This window comes from Dufourea novaeangliae, unplaced genomic scaffold, assembly GCF_001272555.1.
Source record: "Dufourea novaeangliae isolate 0120121106 unplaced genomic scaffold, ASM127255v1 scaffold208, whole genome shotgun sequence".
NCBI classification, from domain to species: Eukaryota; Metazoa; Arthropoda; class Insecta; order Hymenoptera; family Halictidae; genus Dufourea; species Dufourea novaeangliae.
In genome coordinates, this window is record NW_015374114.1 from 989,097 (window position 1) to 1,012,618 (window position 23,522).

The following is a 23,522-nucleotide window of genomic DNA, read 5'->3' on the forward strand; positions in this document are numbered from 1 at the left end:
CCAGTTTGTTTCCAGTCCCACGGAGATATAGGCTAACCGCGAAAATAATGAACAAACAGAGAAAACGTAAAAGTTCCAGAAGCTTGGTGGGGTAGGGCAGGTTTATTTATATATGTATATACACATACATACATACATTGTACCAGTGGCACAAAAGAGCGAGGCTGAAAGATCAATTTTGCAGCGCGCAGTCCATTGTATAAACTTAGCGCGCGTGTGACTGTTTTTCACAGAATATTTTCAAACGCTTTCCAATCCGTTCGGATTGCAAAAGTTCGGCGACGCGACGAATATACAATCCCGAGAACCAATCTGCAAAAACCTCCCAAGTTACGGGAACCTGCTCGGACACAGTGAACTCTCCGTGGCCGTCCGCCTGAGACGACTTAGCACATAGTTTTCAGGCAGGATCGGTTCGAATTTCTCGGCGGGGGTATATACGTGGCTCGCGTGTTGAAATGGAACCGAACCGATCGGCGCACAGTGATTCGAGTGTAGATGGGCGTTCGGGGAAAAAAGTCGCACAGATTTTCTACAATACGTCACAATTCATACATTAATATATTAATAAAAAATTCATACATTCATATATAGCAAATACCAAAAATAACGTTGCATTATGAACATTGTAAGACACAAAAATTCCTAGATCATACATTTCGATTTTTTTATTTCTTCTCCATTGGTCCAATCACTGTGCGACGACGACGAATCAGTCTTCAAGTCAAGAAACTTAATGTTTCCATGCAGAGGACTCGCAACGATCTACACCGTGGCAATAGAATGGGAGAAAGAGAGAAAAAGCCGGATGAAAGACGGAAAAAGGGGGATTCTTCGCGCCTAATGACCCGTGCGGTTATTCCACGTACTCGAACGCTTTCTTAGATCATTTACACGCCGCCGAGTAATAAACTCCTTACAAGTTGGCGAATTCTGAAGTGTTGTGCGGCCTCCGATTTCTCGGTACAGTTTGTGACGCGACAGAGATCTCTTCTTGAACGCCCGTTTGAAGGAGTTGAAGTCGCTCATTCATCGGTCTCGCCAGGGCTTTTCAATCGGCCCCCTGCATCGTGATTCTTCTTTCTTTTTTTCACCACACCACCCCCTCCACCCTTCCCTTCCCGTACTCGGTTTCTCTTCCTCTGGATCTGCACTTCTTCGTTCCCACTAATTCCGACGCGTTCGATTCTGCGACACGGGTTGCACTCCGCTAATGGATAACGGAAACAGGAAATATCTCCTGGTGATTTTCTAACGATCAGACGAACCACGATGTACACATTTAACCCAGGAATACCACCTTGGGGTTAAAAAACCAGACCCTGGATTTTCACCAAATTTTGTTTTAAGGTCAGCACATATTATATCCTTGGAACCTGAGACGAACATCGATTAAATTCCGACCGTGGTACACTCGTGTCTGTATTCATCAAAACCACTGTATCCTACTGGATTTTTCAACTATTTTCTTTTTGGGGGAGGAGGGTTGGTGGGTCGCGGAATGTCGATATTCCATGAAATCCGACAACCGTAGTGTAAATCGTACAGGCGGAAAGTTCGTTCGCCAATGAACACGCGGTGGCGAATCGTTTTGGTAGAGGAAAAAAAAAGGAAAGAAATAAATTCGTCTGATACCGATAAAAAGTAACCCATTGGACGGATGGTATGTTTGCGATCGCGCTGTAAATAATTCACACGGACTCGTGACGTTCCGTTCGTTAGACATATGCGGAATCGTGTCGAAACGAGCCTGCCTGGAGCTTTCCAGACGAGCAAATAAGGAAGCTCACTCTGAATGATGTTTATGAGATCCGACAGCGAATCGTGGTCAGTCGTGGCGCTTCGCAGTCTGTCTGCCCCTGGCACGATCAACACCGATTCGTTCGTCAAAAAGCTTTAATTCCCCTGGTTACGCGGGAAATGGTAATCGAAACTTTTCACGCAAACATCCTTTAACACGGTGAATTTCAATTTTTTTTTGTAAATACTGTATCTGTGGATCGATGAAAATAGGAAAAATGTCTCGCGAACCGCTAAGACAGGAATAAAAGAATTCAATCATATCTATAATATTTAAATTTAATTTTGTAGTCGTTCGGCGACAGTGTCACCTATTTACGTTAAAAAAAATAACGAACGGTGTCTAGAAATAAAGAACCACCCCCCCTCAATCCTCCACGAGAGAGACCATCTGGAATTCGACAGAATCTCGAGCATTTCAAATATCGGTGCTCGATCAACGGAAACGGGAAATCATTAATACCGCCCTGCCAATCTCTCCGAGACTAGAGAAAACGAGGCAGAAAGCGCGCGGAACCGTGGAAACTTTAATCCCATCTTCCCGCTCGTTATTTAAAAGATTCTCCCTACCTCGCTTTAAAAACCTTACGACCCCGCTCTTTCCTGTCTCGAGACCGTGTACGGAAGTACATCTCGTTGCCCTCTCCGCACTACCAAGCGAGGCTTCAAAGAAAAACAGGGGGATGAGAAAAGGGGTTGTCTAGGGATGGTGGTAAACTTGTACCTATTTCAACGGCGTCGATCGCCGCCTAGGCAATTATAGAAGACGGGGGGGGGGGGGGGGGGGGATGGGGCGAGCTACATCCATCTACCAGTCCAGGAAGCGAAGGGCGCGACCGACATCAGCTTCCGGTTCCGTACACATCTAGCGGACGCTATGCTGCTGTTGGCCGCCGGCAAGACGGATTACTGCCTGATCAAACTCGAGGCCGGCAGATTGAAGGTTAGTTTGCTACCCACCACCACAATACTCTTGCCTCTATTATTAGGCTTTCTGTTTCGCGGGCCCTAGCCTTATGTGAGGTCGTTGAACCTCTAACAGGTCGAGTGTACATACACAGTACAATCACGATAATTGCCTGCACTTGGGGCTCTAAAGGCGAGCGGTTCTACGGACGAGTAATTATCGAGAGGCAATAGAATGTTATCCCACCGATGAGGTATAGGAGTAGACTTGTCACCAGAGCTAGCCATAATTTTATTTGAACAAAACATAGTAAAAAGTTGAGTTTTATATTGTTATAAAAGATTGAAGTTTCCACGTTTAAACGATTAAGAGTGACGAAGAATTTTCTTTATCTTTTATTCGTTATTCGATAGTCGTTATTTAGATAACGAATTTGCCCATTTTTGGGTGCCAACTTACGGGACTTGGCGGCCCATTTAATCTGTAGTACTGACAACTTAAAAAGGTCTATGATTTTAGTGACCTCTACGGTATGAGAACAGTGAATTTACGTGATGAAAACGGTGAGTCGTGACATTAGAATGGTAATGGGGCGCTAACACCACAGAAAAGTGGGTCGCGAAAATACGTTCGAGAACACATCATTTTCGGTTTTGCAACAATTCAAGAATATGAGTGGTTCATTCTTAAATTGTTATGACAAATAAAAGCATTTCAATATGAATGCTAAAATGAACAGATGCTTTAACAAACAATGTTTTAGAACAGACTAGTTCATTGTAACATACCCCATTGTACATCCAATTTGCTTGTTTCATTATTACTGTTTGTGTTAATGACTCGACACCTCAATGACGGTATACATACTATAGTAGTATGAATAACAATTTAATATGAATGATAACGAGGCAAATGGGCAACACGCAGGACAATAGATTGTCAATGTTTGCTGTAAGTAGAAACAGCGTGCAGTGGTCAGACGCGCCTAACAATTCCTGTGCAATCCTCCGTAAACGTATCCAATTGAGACTTTCTCGAAGACAACTAGCACCTATACGAAAATCTCATTCTGTGTATGTGAGACAGGAATTCAATGTAACAACTTCTGGTTTTCTGGAAATTTTGCCCCAACTTGGGGTTAAAAGTAACAACGCTAGTGTAAGTTGTACCACAAATACATTAAGTAGAACTGTGCAGAATGGAGAACAAGAAATAATTAAGACCAGTTTCAATTACAAACTATCAACGTAACATCATACTTTTCTCTTTAATTGGCTCGACCCAACATTATTCCACAATCAATCGATAACTCAATATAACATAAACTGTCTTCTTCTAATTAGCACAACATAACAGTATCTTCTTAACGAGGTCAATTAATTATCATAATTAATTATCATCATAATTGCTAATTATCTGTTATCACGAACGCTATCTCTTCTATCTAAAATTTCATCTAGAGGCCCTGTTACTTTCAATCCCTAAGTCTCCAACAATCGTCTTCGTACAAACCAATCCAATGTTCACCGAAACAAACTTCTCTCGAAAATTCCGTTCGTCGATTTATAAATAATTCTGCAAACAGTCGGAGTTCCCCCTCCCCACAATTTTTCGAACGTCTAACGAACTCTCAAAGCCTTCGAAAAGATTAAAGAATCCAGCCTCCAAAAGACCTTAAGCATTGGTGAACGCCGACAAGTGCATATAAATCTTGATCCACCCACGAGTTTCCACAGTCGTGGAGCCGCTGCTCGCGCAGAAATTAGACCTCGCTTTGATACGGTAAAAAGGAGGCCGAGCGAGCGGTGGTTAAAGCACGCGACAACGAGTGCCGTGAAAAAAGTGGTGAACGAAAAAAAAAAGACAGAGAGAGAGAGAGAGAGAGGGAGAGAAAGAAAAGGACGATTTCACACGCGAGCACGTGTAACGACGACGACGACATTCCACCAGGGGGCCAGGAGTTTTATAACTTCGATAAAAACCGTGTCTTGATTTTAACAACGTCACGTCGTTGCGCCCGTTTTATTCGAGCCATTAAAACTCCGCGAGTAAAAGCATCTTATTTATGTGCGCCGCACAGTGACACAGAACACCGATTTAGGAATCCAAAACCTTAATTTCGGTGTAAAAATGGGAATTTCGGAACCTGGTAAGCATATATTTAATGTTCATATTTATTAAAAACATACAAAATACATAAGTAATGTTTTTTAATAATTTTTTTATAAACAAAATAAAAACTTTTTTTTACGGAGTTACCATACCACGGAGTCAATCTTAAGTTCTCTGAAGAGAAATTATTATTAAAAGACATTACTTATTAATTTTATTTTTTTCTTTTAATAAATGTGAACATTAAATACATGCTTACCCAAGTTTGGTTTTAAAATTCCCATTTTTGTATCCAAATTACGCTTCTGAACTCCTAAATAGGCGTTCTGTATCACTGTGCGCCGTTGCTCTTCTCCCCTGATGGTGGGAGAGGAGACTAGGCGTGGAGGAGGAGGGGGAATGATCGATGCGTTTCCATTTTACTAGAGAAAATCGAGTTTATCGGGGGGTGCACCTCGTCGACCGAAAGTAAACGAAAAAAAAACAAAAAATTAACACCGTGTCCCGTTTCTTGTTGTTCTCTATTTGTTTCGTTAAATTAAAAAGACTTGGTCAGAAAATTTATTCGCGTTATAGCGCAACGAGACGCCTCCATCGCTTTCTCAATCCCCCCTTTGATTCCGCTCGAGCCAATCTCGGCGGCATTAAGTTCCCTCGTAAATCACCGATCATCGCGAACGCGGAACAAAAACGTCACAGAACGGGGCAATAATGAGTTTCGGGCGTAGCACAACACGTTTGTTATAAAATGAACGATCCCCGTTGATATTTATCGTCGCAGGGGAACGTTTATTCGAGCTTGAAAAGTTTCGATGTTATTCCCCATTTTAACCCCCACCACCCTTGCCTTGTGATTTTTTTGGTTGGTTATAGTTAAGTGTATGAATTAGTTTATTATTAACCCACTCATTGTATCTGTTTGGTGTATTGTATGAAAATTGTTTTTTCATAAAATCAAGAATTAATAGTCATTTTAAGACTATGTGTTTGCTCGCGATAAATAAAAAACTAGTAGTCACAGTGGCACAGTTTTTCTAATACAGAACTACTAATTCTATTACAATGATTAATCATTACATTTCTAAATTTATTGGATGTCATTTAAAGAAGTCTCGTACCGCCGATTGTCAAGGAAATGTTCCAGATATTGTCATTGAAGCGACAAAGTAGGAGTCTTGTGTAGTGCACAAATGTAGTTAATGAGTTAATAATTAGCCTTGAAAGTTAAACGTGAAAATCAGTAAAATAGTATTTCACTTCGAGTTTCATGTTCGTTGAATACAGTTTAAAATTGTCAGTGCGAGTCTGACTCGCACATCATAAAACAAAGAGTTAATATAGCCTTTGTCTATGTGAAAACGTTCGTTTTATGACCGATCGAAACAAACGATGCAGCATTACACATCGGCGATGGTGCTGGCTGTCGATCGATATTTCACGACGTGCAATTTTCGTTTCAACAAAAAAAATATATAAAAAAACTAAAAAAGAATTACACAACCAACTGGACACACCGTATATGTACCCGTTACCATATCACGTGGGATCACGCGCGCGCGCGCGGCCCCCGAGTATTTTTAATTAAATTAAACATGACGCGTTGATATTCAATTTTCGCGACGCGCAGCGCAAAAAAAAAAGAGCAAAACATTGTGATTCAGTTCGAAGGGGGACCACGGACGATTTTTCATCACGGGCGGAATATACGAACTGTTTGGAAAAAAAAAGTGTGTGTGTATTTCACGTGTATGTGTGTTCATTTGCATTCGACATCGGAGCAGTCTCACGATTGACAGCCATCTCCGCCAAACGTCCCAATGTATGTGTGTAACGCATTCGTTCGTTTAACGCGTGTTTTAAAACCGAATAATGGGCCTGATGTGCAGATTGAATCGAAGCACGCGTTCTTTCGATGCCAATCCCCGTAACTCAAACACACAGAGTAATTAAATTAATGTAATAACATTAATCCAAAAGCAAATCTGTACGTTATGAAAGATGCAGATATTAAAAAATCTAATTTTCATTTGTCAATGAACACAACTTAACTTTTTCGACCGTGAAAGTAGAATTAAACCCCTAAATAACCTGTCTTGTTCCACGGAAATCTGACAGTAACCCGTCGAAATCGTATTCGGTGTGCGTCGTTGGAGAACGAGGAGTGCTTCAATGAACACCACGAATGACTGATATCTCTTTAACCGACTAAACGACGTCGTGACTTATCCGTTGGCTTAAAGTATTGAAACAGCCCGAGATGCACGAATATCCGGGGTGGCGTTCGTTCGTTCAGCAATAAACTCGAGTTCGAGTGTTTAACTGGGGTTTCGTTTACCAACTCCGCGTTCAAGATATCCGATTAGCTATTGTTTAGAGATATTTGGCAGTCGTCTAGCTTATGCAAAGCACTGTTTGTATGTTCCGCGTATGCAGCCATTCACCAAGCAGCAGTAAGCGAAACTGCAAGGTAAACGAACATAGTATTGACATACAGAGTGGACCAACGAAGCTGGGTCAACTTAGATTATTCTACTGCAACCTGTTCGATTGGAAATTTCGTTAATTAATATAACGTAATTCTAGGAGAGCTACAAGATGATTGTACCAAATTTGTTGTCAATCTTTTTCTTCCAGACTTTTCAAGGTCACCTTCAGATTTTTATATGCTCAAATTGCACAATCATTTTTCAACATTGGGTTCTAAATACCAGGTACATACAAGCACGTGTATTTCTTTGTTTTTTATGTAAATCAAAGTACTAATTTAATATTACCAATTTTTTATAATATTACCACAACCATAAATTATTTGATTCTCTATGTAAATCAATTTTGCTACCACTGTGCTGAACCTCATTAAAAAGTCAGCGTTACACCTAGGGACCTAACCTTGTAAGTGTCAAGGAGTCTTTGAACACTCATCAAGGATTTACTGTAGTGTAGACGCAGCTTTAGGCGAATCGGGACGAGAGACAGAGGGAATCGTTCGTAGTAATTCCGTCGATCTAGTAGACATTCGGAGCAATTAACGGTAGTTTGTGGCAACGAAGAAGCTTCCTCCGACCACTTCACCCCGTTCCTATGAATTACTGAAACTTTAAGCCGCGACTTCTCCAGTCGATCGGAAGGTAAAGGAGCTAGCGCGCAATCCGGGCCACTCTTGAGATTAACTTGTAAAACATCATCTGTCCAGTGGGTCGGAACGAGGACTTAGTTTAGCGTGACTGGCGTTCTTTCCAAACCGGGCGCGCGCACACACCTTCCAGGCGAACTCTCGAACGTATCAATTTACGTTCGAGTGGGTCGATTAACTGCGAGCAATCTACGCCGTGATATATCGAGATCGTCCACGATGCTCTTCCAGTTGCATCGGGATGCAACCAACTCCTGGGGATCGTACGAACACAATACCCTTGCCTTAACCCCTAACCGCAGACGGACTAGTCTCTAACAAGGGAACTTTGTTATGTCGAAAATTACGATTTTTTTTTAAACTTCACAGGTAGGGTTTAACCAATACCATCAAGGTATCGGTAGTTTTACTCATAACTTGTATCGAAAAATAGGATCGATGTCTACTTCTTTTTTATTAAGGGAGAACACCACTTTGAAACTTGCGAAAAAATCGATTTCCTTTAAATGCAATTTCTTAAAGTTTAAATCTTCAAAACCTCTATCCGAAAATTTCATGACATTAACGAGCTCTGATTGGTCGGAGTTTTTCGTTAATATCCCGTTAGCAAAGCCTCGAATAACAATTTTGCTAAGGAAAAACTTCTTCCAAATCCCCTCACGAGTGACCCATTTCAGGGACCTGCAAACACTTTACTTACACGCTGTATAATCTAAATGCACATGTGTCTTTATAAATTCTTCGAGTATCGAAATCTAAACATTTTCAGATACCCCCTTCGAAGAGTTAAACTTGAAGAAAATGATTTTTTTTTAAATCGACTTTTTTATAAGACTTTCCCAGTGGGGTCCCCCCTTAAATCCCTCAAACGAGTAGAATAATCGTGAAGTAAGAGACAGAGAGAAATAGAGAAAGAGGGGATCTTTAAAGGAGCAGAACCGCAGCAGAAGAGGCGGAAGCTTGTCGACTGGGGCACACGAGACTTCTAACGATTCCATTGCACTTTTTACCCGGCCGTTTATCCCGTGCTCATCCACTTTAACGATCTCCTTAACAAATTTAATTAAGCTCAGACACCATCCGCTCGACCCCACTCCCTGATCTTCTTCTCTCTAGGTTGCGCGACCTGATCCGACTCCGTGGGATTTAGCCCTTCGCGAAAATTAGATTCTCGCGGTTTTCAACGTTGGATTCGCGAATGCTCGCGCGCACCGCCCGTGGAACGACGTTTCCGTTGCACCTCTAATGCACTTAGGCGGGTGTTTTAGCGTAAGATCCAGAGGATACGCCGGATTACCAGAGGTTAACAACGCGAGTAACCCAGTCGACTACGGTGAACGAAAACGGGCTCTTCGAACTTCAAAACCGGCGAACGTCAAACTGGCGGGATAATCGACGACAGCGCGCGAATCGTCGACTTATCCGTGGATTTTTCCGCGAATTTCCCGCCAGAAGAATCTTACCCCGAAACAAGCTCAAAGAACTGGGGATTGGGTCGACGATTTTGCTGAGAATTCACACACAGGGGATGCTCGATGGATGGATTCCTTGTGATCTTCATTGTTTAACCTTCATGACACGATTCGTGGTTCACCCTGTGACACATTGACCACGATTCGTGGTTCACCCTGTATACAGCACGTGCAAGAAGCATCGTATCGCTTAATTAGCAGAATCAAGCGCATCGTTCTTTCTCGGTTCTTCGTTAATCAGCCCTCGAATCGAACTGTCTGGACGGGTTCCCTCGCGAGGGTTAACGTTCCTATCCAACGTTTCACGTCGGAATCACGCCTATACACCCGCGAGCGGGAAGATTGATTTCGCACGGTGTCGATTCAGAGAAAGGATCGAGCGTCGATCGAACAGCTCTGGCTGGCTGGCAATTCTCTCTGTCTCTCTCTCTATGCCGCGTACTGGTTTATCCGCGTGGCATTAACGAGAACGTTATTAACGAGGGGCGTGATGCAGCGACGCGCCTCGACGCACCACCGAACGGCGAACGAATGTATACAGTGAGAGTCAAAAGTCGAGTATACACGAAAGTATAGCACAGGCGTCGGCAACCTATGACCCACCAAATAACCCATTTGATAATTTCAAATGACCCGCTTGAGTTCCGCAAATAAAGTATAACGTATAAAAATAAATTATAAAACATACACATGAAACAAACACTTTGAGAAAATATAAATAATTAGTCAGATTTATTTCTCTCAATTTAGAATTTAATATTTTTCACTGATGCTCCTTTACATTGATATCTGGTGACTGTGGATTACTACCACACGTTTGTCAGATGTACCGTTAATTTTGAGTCTCACTGTACATACTCGTACGAAACGTGGCTGAAAATTAAACGGGTCCGCAGCACTGGTTGCATCACGAGGAACAACGACGCACTGGGGATACGATGCTGCCCCCAGAAGGGCCACTTTACTCTCAGGTAATAATCGTCGACGAGCTCTCTCTCTCTATCTCTCCTCTGGTTACAAATTACAATTCCGTGAGAAGAATCACGACGGTAGAACCCGCCACCGCCGTCTGGGGTACAAGGCGCTTCGTGACGATTAATGGTAACCGGCTTCATATCCTAGCACACGACTCGTTACCGCTAATTCGAATGTATTATACCAAGTGGTTCACTGTGACGACAAACAGGGGGGTGCTAGGGGTGTGTCTGGTAAGTAGTAATAAACGGGAATGTTGGATAATTTACCACCAAGTGAGGATGTTACGCCGTTGATGCATGAGCAACGTCGGGACAGGTTGCCTCCGCTGCTTTATGTATTTTCCACTCGCGTGCAAAAAAGTTCGGAAGTTAATCGAGATCAACGAGTTCACGGGGGGGCCGTGGAATCGAGCACACACAAACACACAGAGCTGACTCGCTTGAATTCACACCGGATGCAACGTATACTTTGCTAAGCGGATTTTAACCCTTTCGTTAGTAAGGGTGGCTATTGGCATCTAACGGCTCGCTGGAGCGTACCGAAGGTAGTTATATAGTCGTCCATTGGTTGCACGGTTCTTGTGTCCTAAAGGTGACTATAGTCACCAGTCGAAATTACGTTAGTTGAGATTTTACGTAATTTTGATTAATTGCACTAAGTCGGTAACTAGACTGCGGATTATATGCATTTATAGCCTACACATCGGATCTAATATATTTCCTGTCTTATTCTTCTAATAATAAAATCATTAAGAAATGAAAGAAAATTCAAGCTTCACACCTGCCTTTACAAATCACTTAAAAGATTGTTATTTTCCATAAAGTTCCACAGTCTAGTTATGACTTTAGAAATCTATGTTAAACTGGACATATTATAAAAAAAATTCATCTAGATAAATAAATTTACCATGCACCTGATCGTGTACCTCTAAATGTCACGCCCACTCGAGGATTAATGAGAATACAAAATTGCATTAATTACTGCATAAAAAAAATTTTTGTTTAATATATTTATAAAATCCCCCCTCGCTGTAATCACACCCGCTCGAATATATCCGATCGTTGCTCAGTTTCCAATCACGAGGGGCCATCGCACGCCATCGATAATGCACCCCTGGCTCCGACCTTCGGGACGGTATACAGATTCGCGCGCGTTTACACTCGGCGGAAGTGTCGTGTCTCTCGCGTTTATACATATTAATTAGGGGTGCATGGTGTGGAGGGTGAGGGGCAGCAGGAGGCTTCTGCATAGTCATTGGACATCGGCACTACTACCCCAGGCTGAACTTGCAACTCGCAAAAGCTCGCCACCGTCGCCTTTATTAAGGTGATCGATCCAGGGAAGGGGGCGGGGTGGGGAGGAGGATGGAAAAAGCTCACTGTCCCACTCTATCTCTATCATCAACACGCACACACACCGCCCCGACATCCATCGTAACCATCGGTCCCGTGGTCGTCGGTCCCCAAGATGCCAATCTCGACACCCGACGTAATTTCTACCCGTCCCCTCGACCACCCCACGAACGATCGACTTTTCATTAAGATACGAGACCACCTTGGTCGAAGGATGCGGTTCTCCCTCCTTCGTCGTCGTTGCTGCTTTCTATACAAGATCAACCGTAGTAGGATCATGGTTAGATGCACGGGAAGGGGCGAATCAAGAAGCATTTCATAAGGGGGGGGGGACAAATCCAAGAGCCTTTCTTGAGGGCGGCGAAAGGTGAAAAAGTTCATACGTACATTTTTTTTAACCATCTTTTATAATATTTTCATATTTTATTATTCTTGGGAGGGGGGCGATCACCCCTATCTCCCCACTCTGGATCTGTCACTAATGCGAGAAGGTGCTTTAGCAAGGTACCCTTAGGAACAAACTCGGCTTCCGCTAAAGAAAAAAGTGATGTAAGGGAAAGACCTCCTACCACTTGGTTTTGGTGTTACTAAAATTTCTGCTGAATTAACCTTCCGTTTAACATTTATTTCGGTACTTGTATTAAATCTACCAAGTGGTATGCGACCCTTCAACTACGCTACTTTTTCCCCTAATGGAAGGCAAGTTTGCAGAGAGAGAGAGAGAGAGAAAGAGACAGACGACCGTGTGCTGGAACGCTATACATATACGTCTTCTGGCGGGTTAGCTCGATTTAGGTCGCGATTAAAGACTCTTCATCATCACCGAAGGCTGTGCCACCCTGCTGTACTCCGTACATCTATACCTCTCAGGGCAAAGGCTCCTCTCTTTCACATTCTCTCGTGTATACCAACCTCCGGTAACTCGATAATGCATCCACTCGAACCTGCACACCGCCATCACCGCCATATAATGAGAGGTTCAAGACGTCGCACGAGAACGGGTACTTAAGAATGGAATAGAGGACGAAAAAAAGACGAGCGTATTACTAATCCCCGAGAGTTTGCGGCGTGGGCGGCGAGCCGTGTGAAAGGCTCGAGGTTCGGATTAATAAAATGCACCGGCCCCTTCTGTCTCTTTCTCTGTGTGTCAACTGTTTCTTTTTAATGGCGCCAAGGGATTAGCGTGGCCGCTTTCTTTCGTTCCCAACCCCTTCGCCGCTGGAGAGACAGAACATTTTCCTGGGTGCGCGCTTAAACAGCGAAACGGCCCTTTAAATAGATGCTAATTTGTATTCTAATTCACTCAGAACTCTCTAGGACCTCGTAGGTTCGTAGCTTCTTCCTCTAAATAAAGAAGGGATTAAGGTTGCTTTATACTGTACGTACAGACACGGAACGGTCACGGGACGGTTCAGTTCAGACAAAGACACTTGACGTTTATATGTGTATAACCACGATGGCCAAACTTAGGCACAATACTATACTATAAGTCCAAGAGAAAAACCACCAGTATTTGTTAAGGTGAACTATTTTATTAATAAAAAGAAACATATACCTAAAAGTATACAAATTTGATTATTTAGTTACATTCACTTAAATGGAAAAGTGGATGAACAAAAAGTGTGGTGTTGCGCTTCATTTAGAAGAATCTTTTCAGATCTACCATACTCAACAATCATAAAAGGGTATATAATTTCATAGTTATTTATTACACTGATGCGCCACGGCAACGAGCACACTAATGTTAATTTAAATACGATTTCTCGATCACCTCCGACGGTATTTAAATACGACACGAATAGGTTAACACGTTGACTGCTGCAGTGAAAAGGACTGTACGTAGCCAAACACGCGTTATTTCGTTTTTTACGCCATTAATCGTCGAAAACGTATACGTTCAGTTAACAGAATCTGTTTTATTTTAAATTACATCACGATATTAAATTCACGTAAAACTTTTCTAACGGTATTTAAATAATCCAGCGTCTCTTCAATGTACGTGTGACGTGGCAGTCAAAGTGTTAGAGAATATGTGTCTGAACGAACACTATAAACCAGCCTTTATACGATGAACCAGAGCTCTCTCCGCCCGCGTCGCTATTCTTCACCGGTTCGTTTTTAAGAGCCGCTTCACCCCCATCCGCCACGTTTGCCCCTGTCCCGGAAACTTTTCGAAATCCGATTACGTTCTACCTGGCCGAATAACCGTCTGATAAACGAGCAATCGATGACAATGATCGATATTCAATGCGTTCCGCTAGCCTTTAGAGTGGATGTGCCAGGTAGGGGAAGGGGGATGAAAAGTGAATCGTTGAATTGTCGAGTTCTTTCACCGAGATCGAGTTCCCGGAAATATTGTAGAAAATATCGTACGAACCGAGCCCGCCAAACCATCCCCGAATCGTCTCATGGAAATACCTCCCCCCACCTTCTCCCCATCTGGCCGATAAGGGTGCACTCGAGAGGTTGGTTTCATTCCCGCAAAAATATCATTTCATTCGAACGCACTGCTGCTTGCTCTACCTTCTCCGATGTCGGGCCAAAGAATAATTACATCTTGAAAAAAGCTCCCTAACTATTATCGCCGCTTCAAAGTTCTCGGGAACTATTTGCCTGTCTTTTTCTCTCTCGGTCAGAAATGATTTAAGAGGAGAATAATATATTTCTTTCTTCCTACACCACCTATCACCACGATTGGTCGTCTGTCCGCAGGTTCACATTAATCTGGGCGCTGGGGAGAGCGAGATGGCCAGCGCTCGCGGGCTAACGTTGAACGACCTGAGCTGGCACGAGGTCAACCTGACCAGGCGAGACGCCAACATCACGTTACGGATCGACGTGATACACACGACCAGGTCCCTTCTGCCGGGACGTTTCTTCGAGCTGAACATACACTACGGCGTCTTCATCGGGGGACAGGGTGACTTCAACGAGCTATTTCTAGGTAAGACGACCTCTCTCGCCACTCTATACAAGGTGATTCACGAAGTAACAGAACGCCCAAGTATCTCTGTTAGGATCAGAGACTTCTACCGAAACGTAAAATACCGGTATTATCGGTTGAACGTTCACCCTGTATAACCCTATATAAGCCCTACCCTTATAGAAACCGAAAAAATACAGGTATTTATTTCGGTGTTCGGTAATATATCGGTTTCGGTATAGCTTTGATGGTATAATACCTGTATCAAAAAAACTTCATAGCAAAATTGCTGATATCAAAGCGACTTCAAGGATATAGGAAACTATATGAACTGGATTAAAAATTTATGGTAATTGAATCAATCTTTCGAAAGTAAAAGAATACACGGTGCCATTTAAAAAACCATCGTTGACCATGTAAAACATCTTGAAGATAACAACAATCACAAGATCTGTTTATCATCATACTTACTCCCTTGGATAGAATATACCACTTCCCCCTTTAACATTTTCTCCTATCTTTAATTCTAATAGAGATACTCAGGTGTTCTGTTTCTTGTAAATCACCCTGTATATCTCTGTGTGTGTGTATGTATCCCAGTGGCTTGACTCACCCGGATAAATCGTCCCGCCACGTGACCCCGTACTAGCTCTGACGGCGCCATGGCTACCCGGACGAGTCACTAACAAAAACCACGTGCAGCTATGCACGGCCTTCTGTGTTCAGCCGCTTCGAGTCTCTATCTCTATCTCCGTTCATCCGTTTTTCTTCGAGCTCTTCGTGCTTTGATTCGTAACTACGGTTGTCACTCCTGTCGTTTCACGTTCAAATTGTTGTGTTCCGTTGACTGGTTGATTTATATTTAAAACTCACACAGTGCCAAGCACACGGAGGAACACTAAACAGAAATACCCTCGAAGACCATACTGGTAACCCAGTCCGTACGAAAGATACCTGACACTTTCTGAAGGATAAAGGATTAAGAATTTAGGGCTGTGGTGTTTTATCAAAAGATTCGTGACTAAATTACTTATATAGTTGAGATACATAATAGAAAGAACGATCTAGGTTACGCTAATCCACGTATGGTCGAATCGGTAGGATAATATACAGTAAATCCTCGATGAATGTTCGATGGCTCCTCGGCACTGACAAGGGGAGGTCTCCAAGTGTAACACTGATTTAAAAAATTTTTTAATATAATTAAAAAAACTTTTTAATGTTTAGTGCCGAGGAGCCTTCGAACACTCATCGAGGATTTACTGTACCAAGTATGCCATCTCTGATATTTCTACAGAAAAGGATAAATTATATTCCTTAGATAAAAAATGTTTTTTTTTTCTTTTTAACCACAATAAATAAGGATTGCAAATGTTAACGCGGTTTTGTAGTTATGCCACGCAGTGTATAGACCCCCTAATCGACGGGAATTGAAATAGAAAAACAATGTAGGCACGGCTCGATAAGAAATATATTTCATCGGTGTGCTCGAGCGGAATCGGAGAGGATTCGAGGCGATTCCAAGCGGAGAGAGAGAGAGAGGCGTCCTCCCCCAAGTGTCCCTGGGTGAGCGTTAGAAAAATTCATATTTTCGCAACGGGGGAAAACCGGATTATAACAGAAGGGGAAACGAGACGGAGGCACACACGCGTTACGGTGATCTCACACACACCCGGCCACGGGTCGGGGCGCAACAAGAGGTTCAGAATATTCGTTTTGTTTTCCTTTCTCTATTTTTTTTTGTTACGGCGTAACACCCACTCTATTGCCAGGATTTTCTCGCGGTACAATAGAAACAAGAGGTGCCGCCCGGTGGTTCGTGTCTGTTTCCGCGCGAGGTATCGGTTTAAGCTGCATCTGCACTATACAGGGTGAGACACTTGATTGTGCCAAATAAATTTACTCGAACTACTTGTCATATAAAAAGTAGAAAGAAAAATGTTACATAACATGATGTTGTAATACGATGTTGCATAACCATTTTTCGTGTTATAAAACAAGTCGTACGTTATCCATCAAGTGTAACGCCATTATTAATAATGACATGCAAAATATTATACAAACTTGTTTCAGACTCGTCCAGAAGATTTACTATAATGACTAGATACGATTATTTCATCGCCCCGTGATTAACCCTGAATAATCGTTACTCGTTTATTGCCGCTATAGTTATCTGTGCAATGAAGAATAGACAATTAAAAAAAAATAGAAAAGGAATTCAAATACGAATAAATAAACCAAAACAAACAAACTCTTCGTTATCGGAAAGTGGGTGGGACAAAAAAAATTGGTAACAACACCGTTATATCCAGATCGACTGACCAGTATCCACCGACGTCTGGCCATTGACGTATTATTTAGTGCGTGTCAGGCGAGATATTTACTCCATCCATCACATCGAACACAGGTGGGGGGGGGGGGCATCGCTAACGGTCATCGAGCAAGATTAGCACAGGAGAATATACACCGATACAGTCTCCCGCAGCAACGGCAGCTGGTCCTTCCACTTCTGGACCCCGATTTCTCGCAATTGACAGTTCAATTATCGATCTCCCATGAACACACTCTAGGAGCCGTCAACCGAGGATACTTGTCCGAAAGATACAGAGACCAGTTGCAACGGTTCGAAGCGAGATCCCCTAGCAAGAGAAAGAGAGGCACAATTCGGAAACTAAAAGCCGCTGAATTCCAGTGTCGTCCCTGTCAGCTTCACTTTACCACTGTCGGGCGCGGGCATGCAACGTGGCACAGCGAACGAAGCATAATGAAGCGTTTCGATTCTCGGTGGAATAAGAACGGGGCGTGTGTATGTTTTCTCGGAACTTCCTCAGACGTGTCCCTCTTATCTTTGAGGGGTTGCACGACGTCACAATTACCCCTACACTGCCATTCCACACCTACGTGTCTTGTCTTTACCAACGGGTGAAGCAACACACACGACTATACAGTAATATAAATAATATATTTAAAATGTTCATTAACCCTTTCCACCCCCTTCCTTTCATATGCTCGTTGTCCCTCCCTCTCTTTCTCTCTCACGACCAGGTGCGCAAGTATGTAGAACCAAGGTATGCGTGATTACGGTTGCTTTACGAGGTTGGATGAGGAACACAGCCCTCGTAGAGGGTTGGAGGAGGCGTACAGTAATAATTTTTCCACAAGCACGGTCGGAATGATATACACAGCTACGGAATAAAAAGCAAAAATTCATCGGCAAGGTGGAAGGGCGAGGGAGCTGACGCTCACCAAATTGAATACGATCAGTACAAACACAAGGTCGCGCAGGTTACACCACCCTCCCCCTCACCGCCGTTATCCCCTTCGAGCATCTAGCGCAACGCGCTCGGCGACCAGCTCGAAATTCAATTTACATATTCATGACAATTCATTTGTACCCCATGGTACGACATGGCCCCCTCCTCCCACCTCGAGGACCTCTTATTAATTCCTGCAACGAAGCTGGACCGAAAGAATTCTTCCCCCATTTTTGTGGTACAGAAACTACACGATTACGTACATGCGACTGTCCGTTAATAAATTGAATAGTGGGGGCAGGATAACAGGGATGAAACGGAACAAGGTAATTCAACAAATTACGAAGGAATCATTCCTAACGGGTGTTCATCCAGCGGGCAGTTATCGCGAGTTTACTGTATCGCGCGACCAGAACGCGCGCACATGAAATTACACAATTTCCGCGAGTTCGTGTCCGCCTGGGAAAAAAGTGTGTACGTACTTTGTCTTTGAGATCCCTGGGCATAAGTTTCCTTTATCGAATGACGTTTCCACGACTACGCGGAACTACAGAGAGAGAATTTTCCCCTTCCTCCAACGCCCACTAGACACACACTGAACACCAAGTCGAAATCAATAAAACTATATATATATATATATATATATACACATAAAAACACACACCACCAAGATGTCGGTGTCAATGTTCTATCGCGAAACATTCGATCACAGTAACGTCCAAATAAATCGAAACGGTCTTGAAAGGGGGCGGTGATACGCGATGGTGTGGGAGGGGGAGAATTATTTATTTTATGACTCCCGCTTTCACGGTCGCGAATATCTGGAATAGTTCTCTTTCGTCGAACATTCGCGATATTACTGCCCTCCCTCCCCCCTTCCCGTCACCCTTTACCCCAACTACGAAAAATCGCGATATTACGGACGAGATATATCTCTTGGTACGTCTGCACACTTTTACGGTGTTATCGACGTGATACCCGACATCCAACGGGAGCATATTCTCTCATTCCGCACGATTAACCCGTTACCCTACATACAAAGTATGGCATTGAACAGTTTAATTACATTACTCCGATTTTTTCGTGTTCTTCCAGCAGGAAGATCGACTCACAAATTTCCTATCGACAAAATTTTACACCAACGATAGTAAATGACCTGAGAGGAGAGAGTATGTAGAATGTTCGAAAGAAAAAGTGTCTGAAAGAACATCTCAAAGAATGTCTAATCGACACAGGTCGTAATATTAATCCTATCCAAGTAAAAATCAATTATTTTATATTTACGAGCTTTTCGGTCGACTGTGGCGTCAATCACGGTCGCAGAATTTCTCGTTTTCTAGATGAAATTTGCTAGGCGAAGTACATAGGATTTTTTTAGTATCCTACAAACTTCTTTTTTACAGAGGTTTTTAGTACAGAACGTTTTAATAAAAATCGATTTTTTTATTTCAAATATTCATCAGTTTTACAAGAATAAACGTGGTTGAAAAAATTCTACGTACTTCGCTAACAAATTTCATCTAGAAAATGAAAAACTCTACTCAAATAACGTAACAATTTCTTCTGTAACCCTGATCTAAGGATAATATTAATAGGCTTTTCATTTCCAACACTAAAATTGACAAGCCTACGAATAGGCTACCGGTCGATAAAGTGTCAATATATTTGATAGAATTGTGATTTCTCTATTCTATTACGTTTCACATGTAGTTGCACTTCGATATTCCTACGTCGAATCTGCTCTGTTATCATTATAATATACGACAATTACCATAAATCATTTGATTCTCTATGTAAATCAATTTGAAAATGTGTCTCGTCGGACACTACCGGATTGTTAAGAGTTAAACCGAGAGACTAATCACGAGAAACTAGAGGCGAGCACGGGCATCGTTCATTTCGTATCTCGTGATCGTACCAAAACAGTTTCCGGTCCCCCGTCATTCATAAACTATAAACCGAAAACCACCATCATAGTATACACATACAGGGTGGTCCACGCAACTTGTTCACCCTGAATAACTTCTAAAGTATACATTGTAGGAAAAGACTTTTTAAGAAAAAGTTATTCAAGGTGAACAAGTTGCGTGGACCACCCTGTATATGTGTGTGTACGTATCCTTAAAGTCCCCCAGGCAGCCAGTTGGTTGCGTGAGGGGAAATTTTCCAGCGTAGACGGAGGGGGTCGTGCACCATTTAGCGGTTATCCACGCGGTATCTTTGGGTCGTCTAGGAAAAACCATCCTCTGAAACTTCTCCAATTAATGTAATCACGGTGCACAACGGCCCTGGGATCACGTAGAACGAACGTTAGCCGCCGCCGCGGCTTGGTTTGCGGGATGAGCGATTCACCGCATACGCGAACGGCTCGCCCACCCTCCCTCTCGGGTATTATTGTGATCCACCGAAAATGTCTCCTCTACCTCTCGCTGAAGCCCGTGTGGTCCATATAACATCCACATTCACCCACCCATTCCTCTACGCTCTCCGATTTTCCATTGTACGCGCACCTTCTCGTGTTACCTTGCCGCAGGTGTACAGCGAAGGGTGTCGCGGATCGTCTTTCAATCCCCTTCAACTCCATCGGTCACTGATCCGTCACAGAAATACGATCAAGCTCCACCTACCCCTCCCACCACATCCCGGTGAAACGGAAGTAGGTAGATGAACATACATGGAATTCTCCATTCACGACGAGAAAACGAAACGACGACTGACACAAAACGAGGCAATGGTCCTAGGAACCCAGGGGTTATCAACCTGGGACCATTTGGACCCCAGGATATACCTGGTTTCCAATTATGGTATTCTATGTACAGTACCAAAATCATGATGAAACATGATTTACAATCCCTTATTATCTCCGATTTCGATGATTTTTCAATATCTGGACCGCATTCTATGTAGAAAAACGTTACCATTAAAGAAATCTCAGAATATACGACCTTGAGATGACCTTCAATCTCATAGCCTAACTTCTCTAAAATCGTTTAAAAAGACTGAATCTACCACTCTAGTTGCAAGATCCTCAGGTGTATCAAGGACAGTGACCCGTCCCCGTTCGATAACACACACACGTCGAAGAATCCAAGTTAATTGAACCCGTCAACCGCGCGACACGGCCGCTAGAAGTTTCGGGTGGCCCTTTAGGCGGTGTGTCGACCAGCACACAGACATGCAAAAGTTCAAATTTTCCCAGGGCGTCAAACGGTTTGGGAATTGGAATTGATGGATTTTCGAAAGTAAAGGGTGTAGAACAGGGGGTGAAGTGGGGTGGCTTGACGATATTCGGATGGGATAATTGTATTTAAATACAGATGAAGCTCCCCGGAATATCATTTCCACGGGAACTTTGACTATCTTCGTCGGATCCAATCAGATAAATGAAGTTTGGCGTTCCGCGGGTGAGTTACCAGGGGAGGGCAGGGGAGGGGTAGACTGGAGAAGATCTCGCAAATCACGTACCGAGAGATTCGATAGCCTACTTTGCTCGTTGGCAGCAGCAATCCCTCCCCCCCCCTCTCCTCCGCCACGAAACTGAGATTATCTGGCCATCAACCTCGATGCGGTTTGCAACTGACGCTTTCATTACAGTCCCATTTTCATGAAGATCCCTGCCGTTAAATGATACCCCGGGAACTCGTGCCAAAGTCTGCCCACTCTTTGCTGCTTAGTTCCCCCCTCGAAGGATTGTAAAAGAGGGGGGAGGTGGAGGACTAAGAATTGTATGGCCATCGAGGAGGGTTTAATATCCGGCCCCTCGTTATTTGCTCGCGCGTAGGAGTGTTCGTTGCGAAGGAAATTGCGAACGGCCAATTCGGAGGTGGAAAGATAGGGGGATAGGGTCCACGCACGGGAAAGTCTAGAATAAAACCTGTTTATAGTATTGTTCGCGGATCAAGGATAATCCCCGCGAGAGTCCTCTTTTCAGACGCCATCCCTCCTTCCACTCCATTCACCTCTTTAGCTCGTCAAGACGTTATGGGACACGAGAATTGGCTGGGAAAGCCGCGCGAAGGAAACTTCGAATAGAATCACATCGGAGGACACTTTGGGAATAACTGGGGCTGATTGGAAAATTGTTAAGCAAACGATTCGAGTCGTTGCGACGACACGGTCGCCACGGTTTTCTTAAGCGGTCGATCGAGGTTTTGTGATTGTAGGTACTGAATGAAAAAACATCATCGTGACGGTGGATAAAGTAAGTGTGTTAGTTACTGTGCCCATTAAGACGGAGATCGAAGTTTCTGGTCCATTCAATACCTGTTTTTTATATTTGAGAAACGTATGTAAGAGACAATATATCTATATATTTATGTATTAATAAACTAGGCTACGGGCTGCGATTGGACCAACGCGGAAGCTCAGCCGACACGACTCGCGCTCCGATTGGTCGGGATTTTTCGTTAATAACTCGTTAACAAAACCTCGGATAACATTTTCGCTAAGGAAAAAGTTGTTTCAAATCATCCCAGGGACCCCTCATTTCCGGGAGTCGAAGTTATTTTGGGACACTTTATATATACCTCCTCCTTGACCCGAGAATATCTTCAATGTTTCCTCTGCAGGGCATACGGACTACTTAAGGGGCTGCATGGCCGACATAATCTACAACGGCGCGAGGGTAATAGAATACGCGAAGTCGAGGAAGGGCCAGTCGGAGGCCACGGCCGTGACGTGGGGCTGTTCGCCGGAATTCGACGCGACGAGGAGCACGGAAGTCAGCTTCGTCGAGGATGGCGCGTTCACGGCGATCCCGAGGCCCATTCCACGCTCGGGCTCAAGGTATGTATATAATACATATATACCTAAGACGGCCTTTCATCGTGTAAATTACACCCCTGCGAGAGACTCTGCCCTCCCCCCTCAAATATATACCCGTTAAACCCGTCCGTGCCTAACCGAGTTAATTGGCGTTCCCAACCCCCTGATAATAGAAACAAAATTGCTTCCCCTCGGATTGCCGCCCATTGATCGCGATTTCGAAACTTTATTAAAACATCATTTTCCATGTGTAAACGCAAGATTGTGTGTATGTGTGTGTGTACATAGAGGGTGAGTCAGGAAGAACTACAGTAATAACTCGTTATTTATTTGTTGTATCGGAAAACGTTTTAATGAATTATGTAGCATTTTAAAGGGAGAGCCTGGTGTAAATAGATAAAAATGAACGAATTTTTGGGAATTTATATAAAAGAAAGTATTAACTCGATATCTCTTTGAAACCTTGGGAATACTTTATGGTACAATTAAACTGAATAGAAAAATACTTATTTTCACGACTAATCCATAAATATTATAGTTACGTGTATAGTGAGCAAGAGAGGTGTTCCGCGCCGGGGAATGTAACTAAAAAAATATTCAACCAACTGATTCAGCCTTGCATGTATATGTTCTTCAACATCTTCCTCACAGCATGAACCTACATTTATAATTTTATTGTTTCAATACAACATATTTTTTAGCATTTTTATGTGAAAAAAATTGCCTATTTTAAAAAAAGTCACATTTTCAATTTTGCATTTTTTAACTTCTTAAATAGATTCATGCTATGTTTTTAAGTGTCACAGTGGTGTTCCCCCTTAAGTATG

At 43.1% G+C, this 23,522-nt stretch overlaps 1 protein-coding gene across 1 annotated transcript in view; it reads left to right on the plus strand.

Moving 5' to 3' along the window:
* Positions 1-23,522, plus strand: part of LOC107190990 (chondroitin sulfate proteoglycan 4) — a 44,036-nt gene that overhangs the window by 5,092 nt on the left and 15,422 nt on the right. Inside the window, exons 2-4 of the mRNA XM_015579910.1 lie at positions 2,589-2,743; positions 14,467-14,698; positions 22,500-22,716. Of these exons, the coding sequence (XP_015435396.1) occupies positions 2,589-2,743; positions 14,467-14,698; positions 22,500-22,716 (604 nt within the window). The remainder of the gene's footprint in view (positions 1-2,588; positions 2,744-14,466; positions 14,699-22,499; positions 22,717-23,522) is intronic.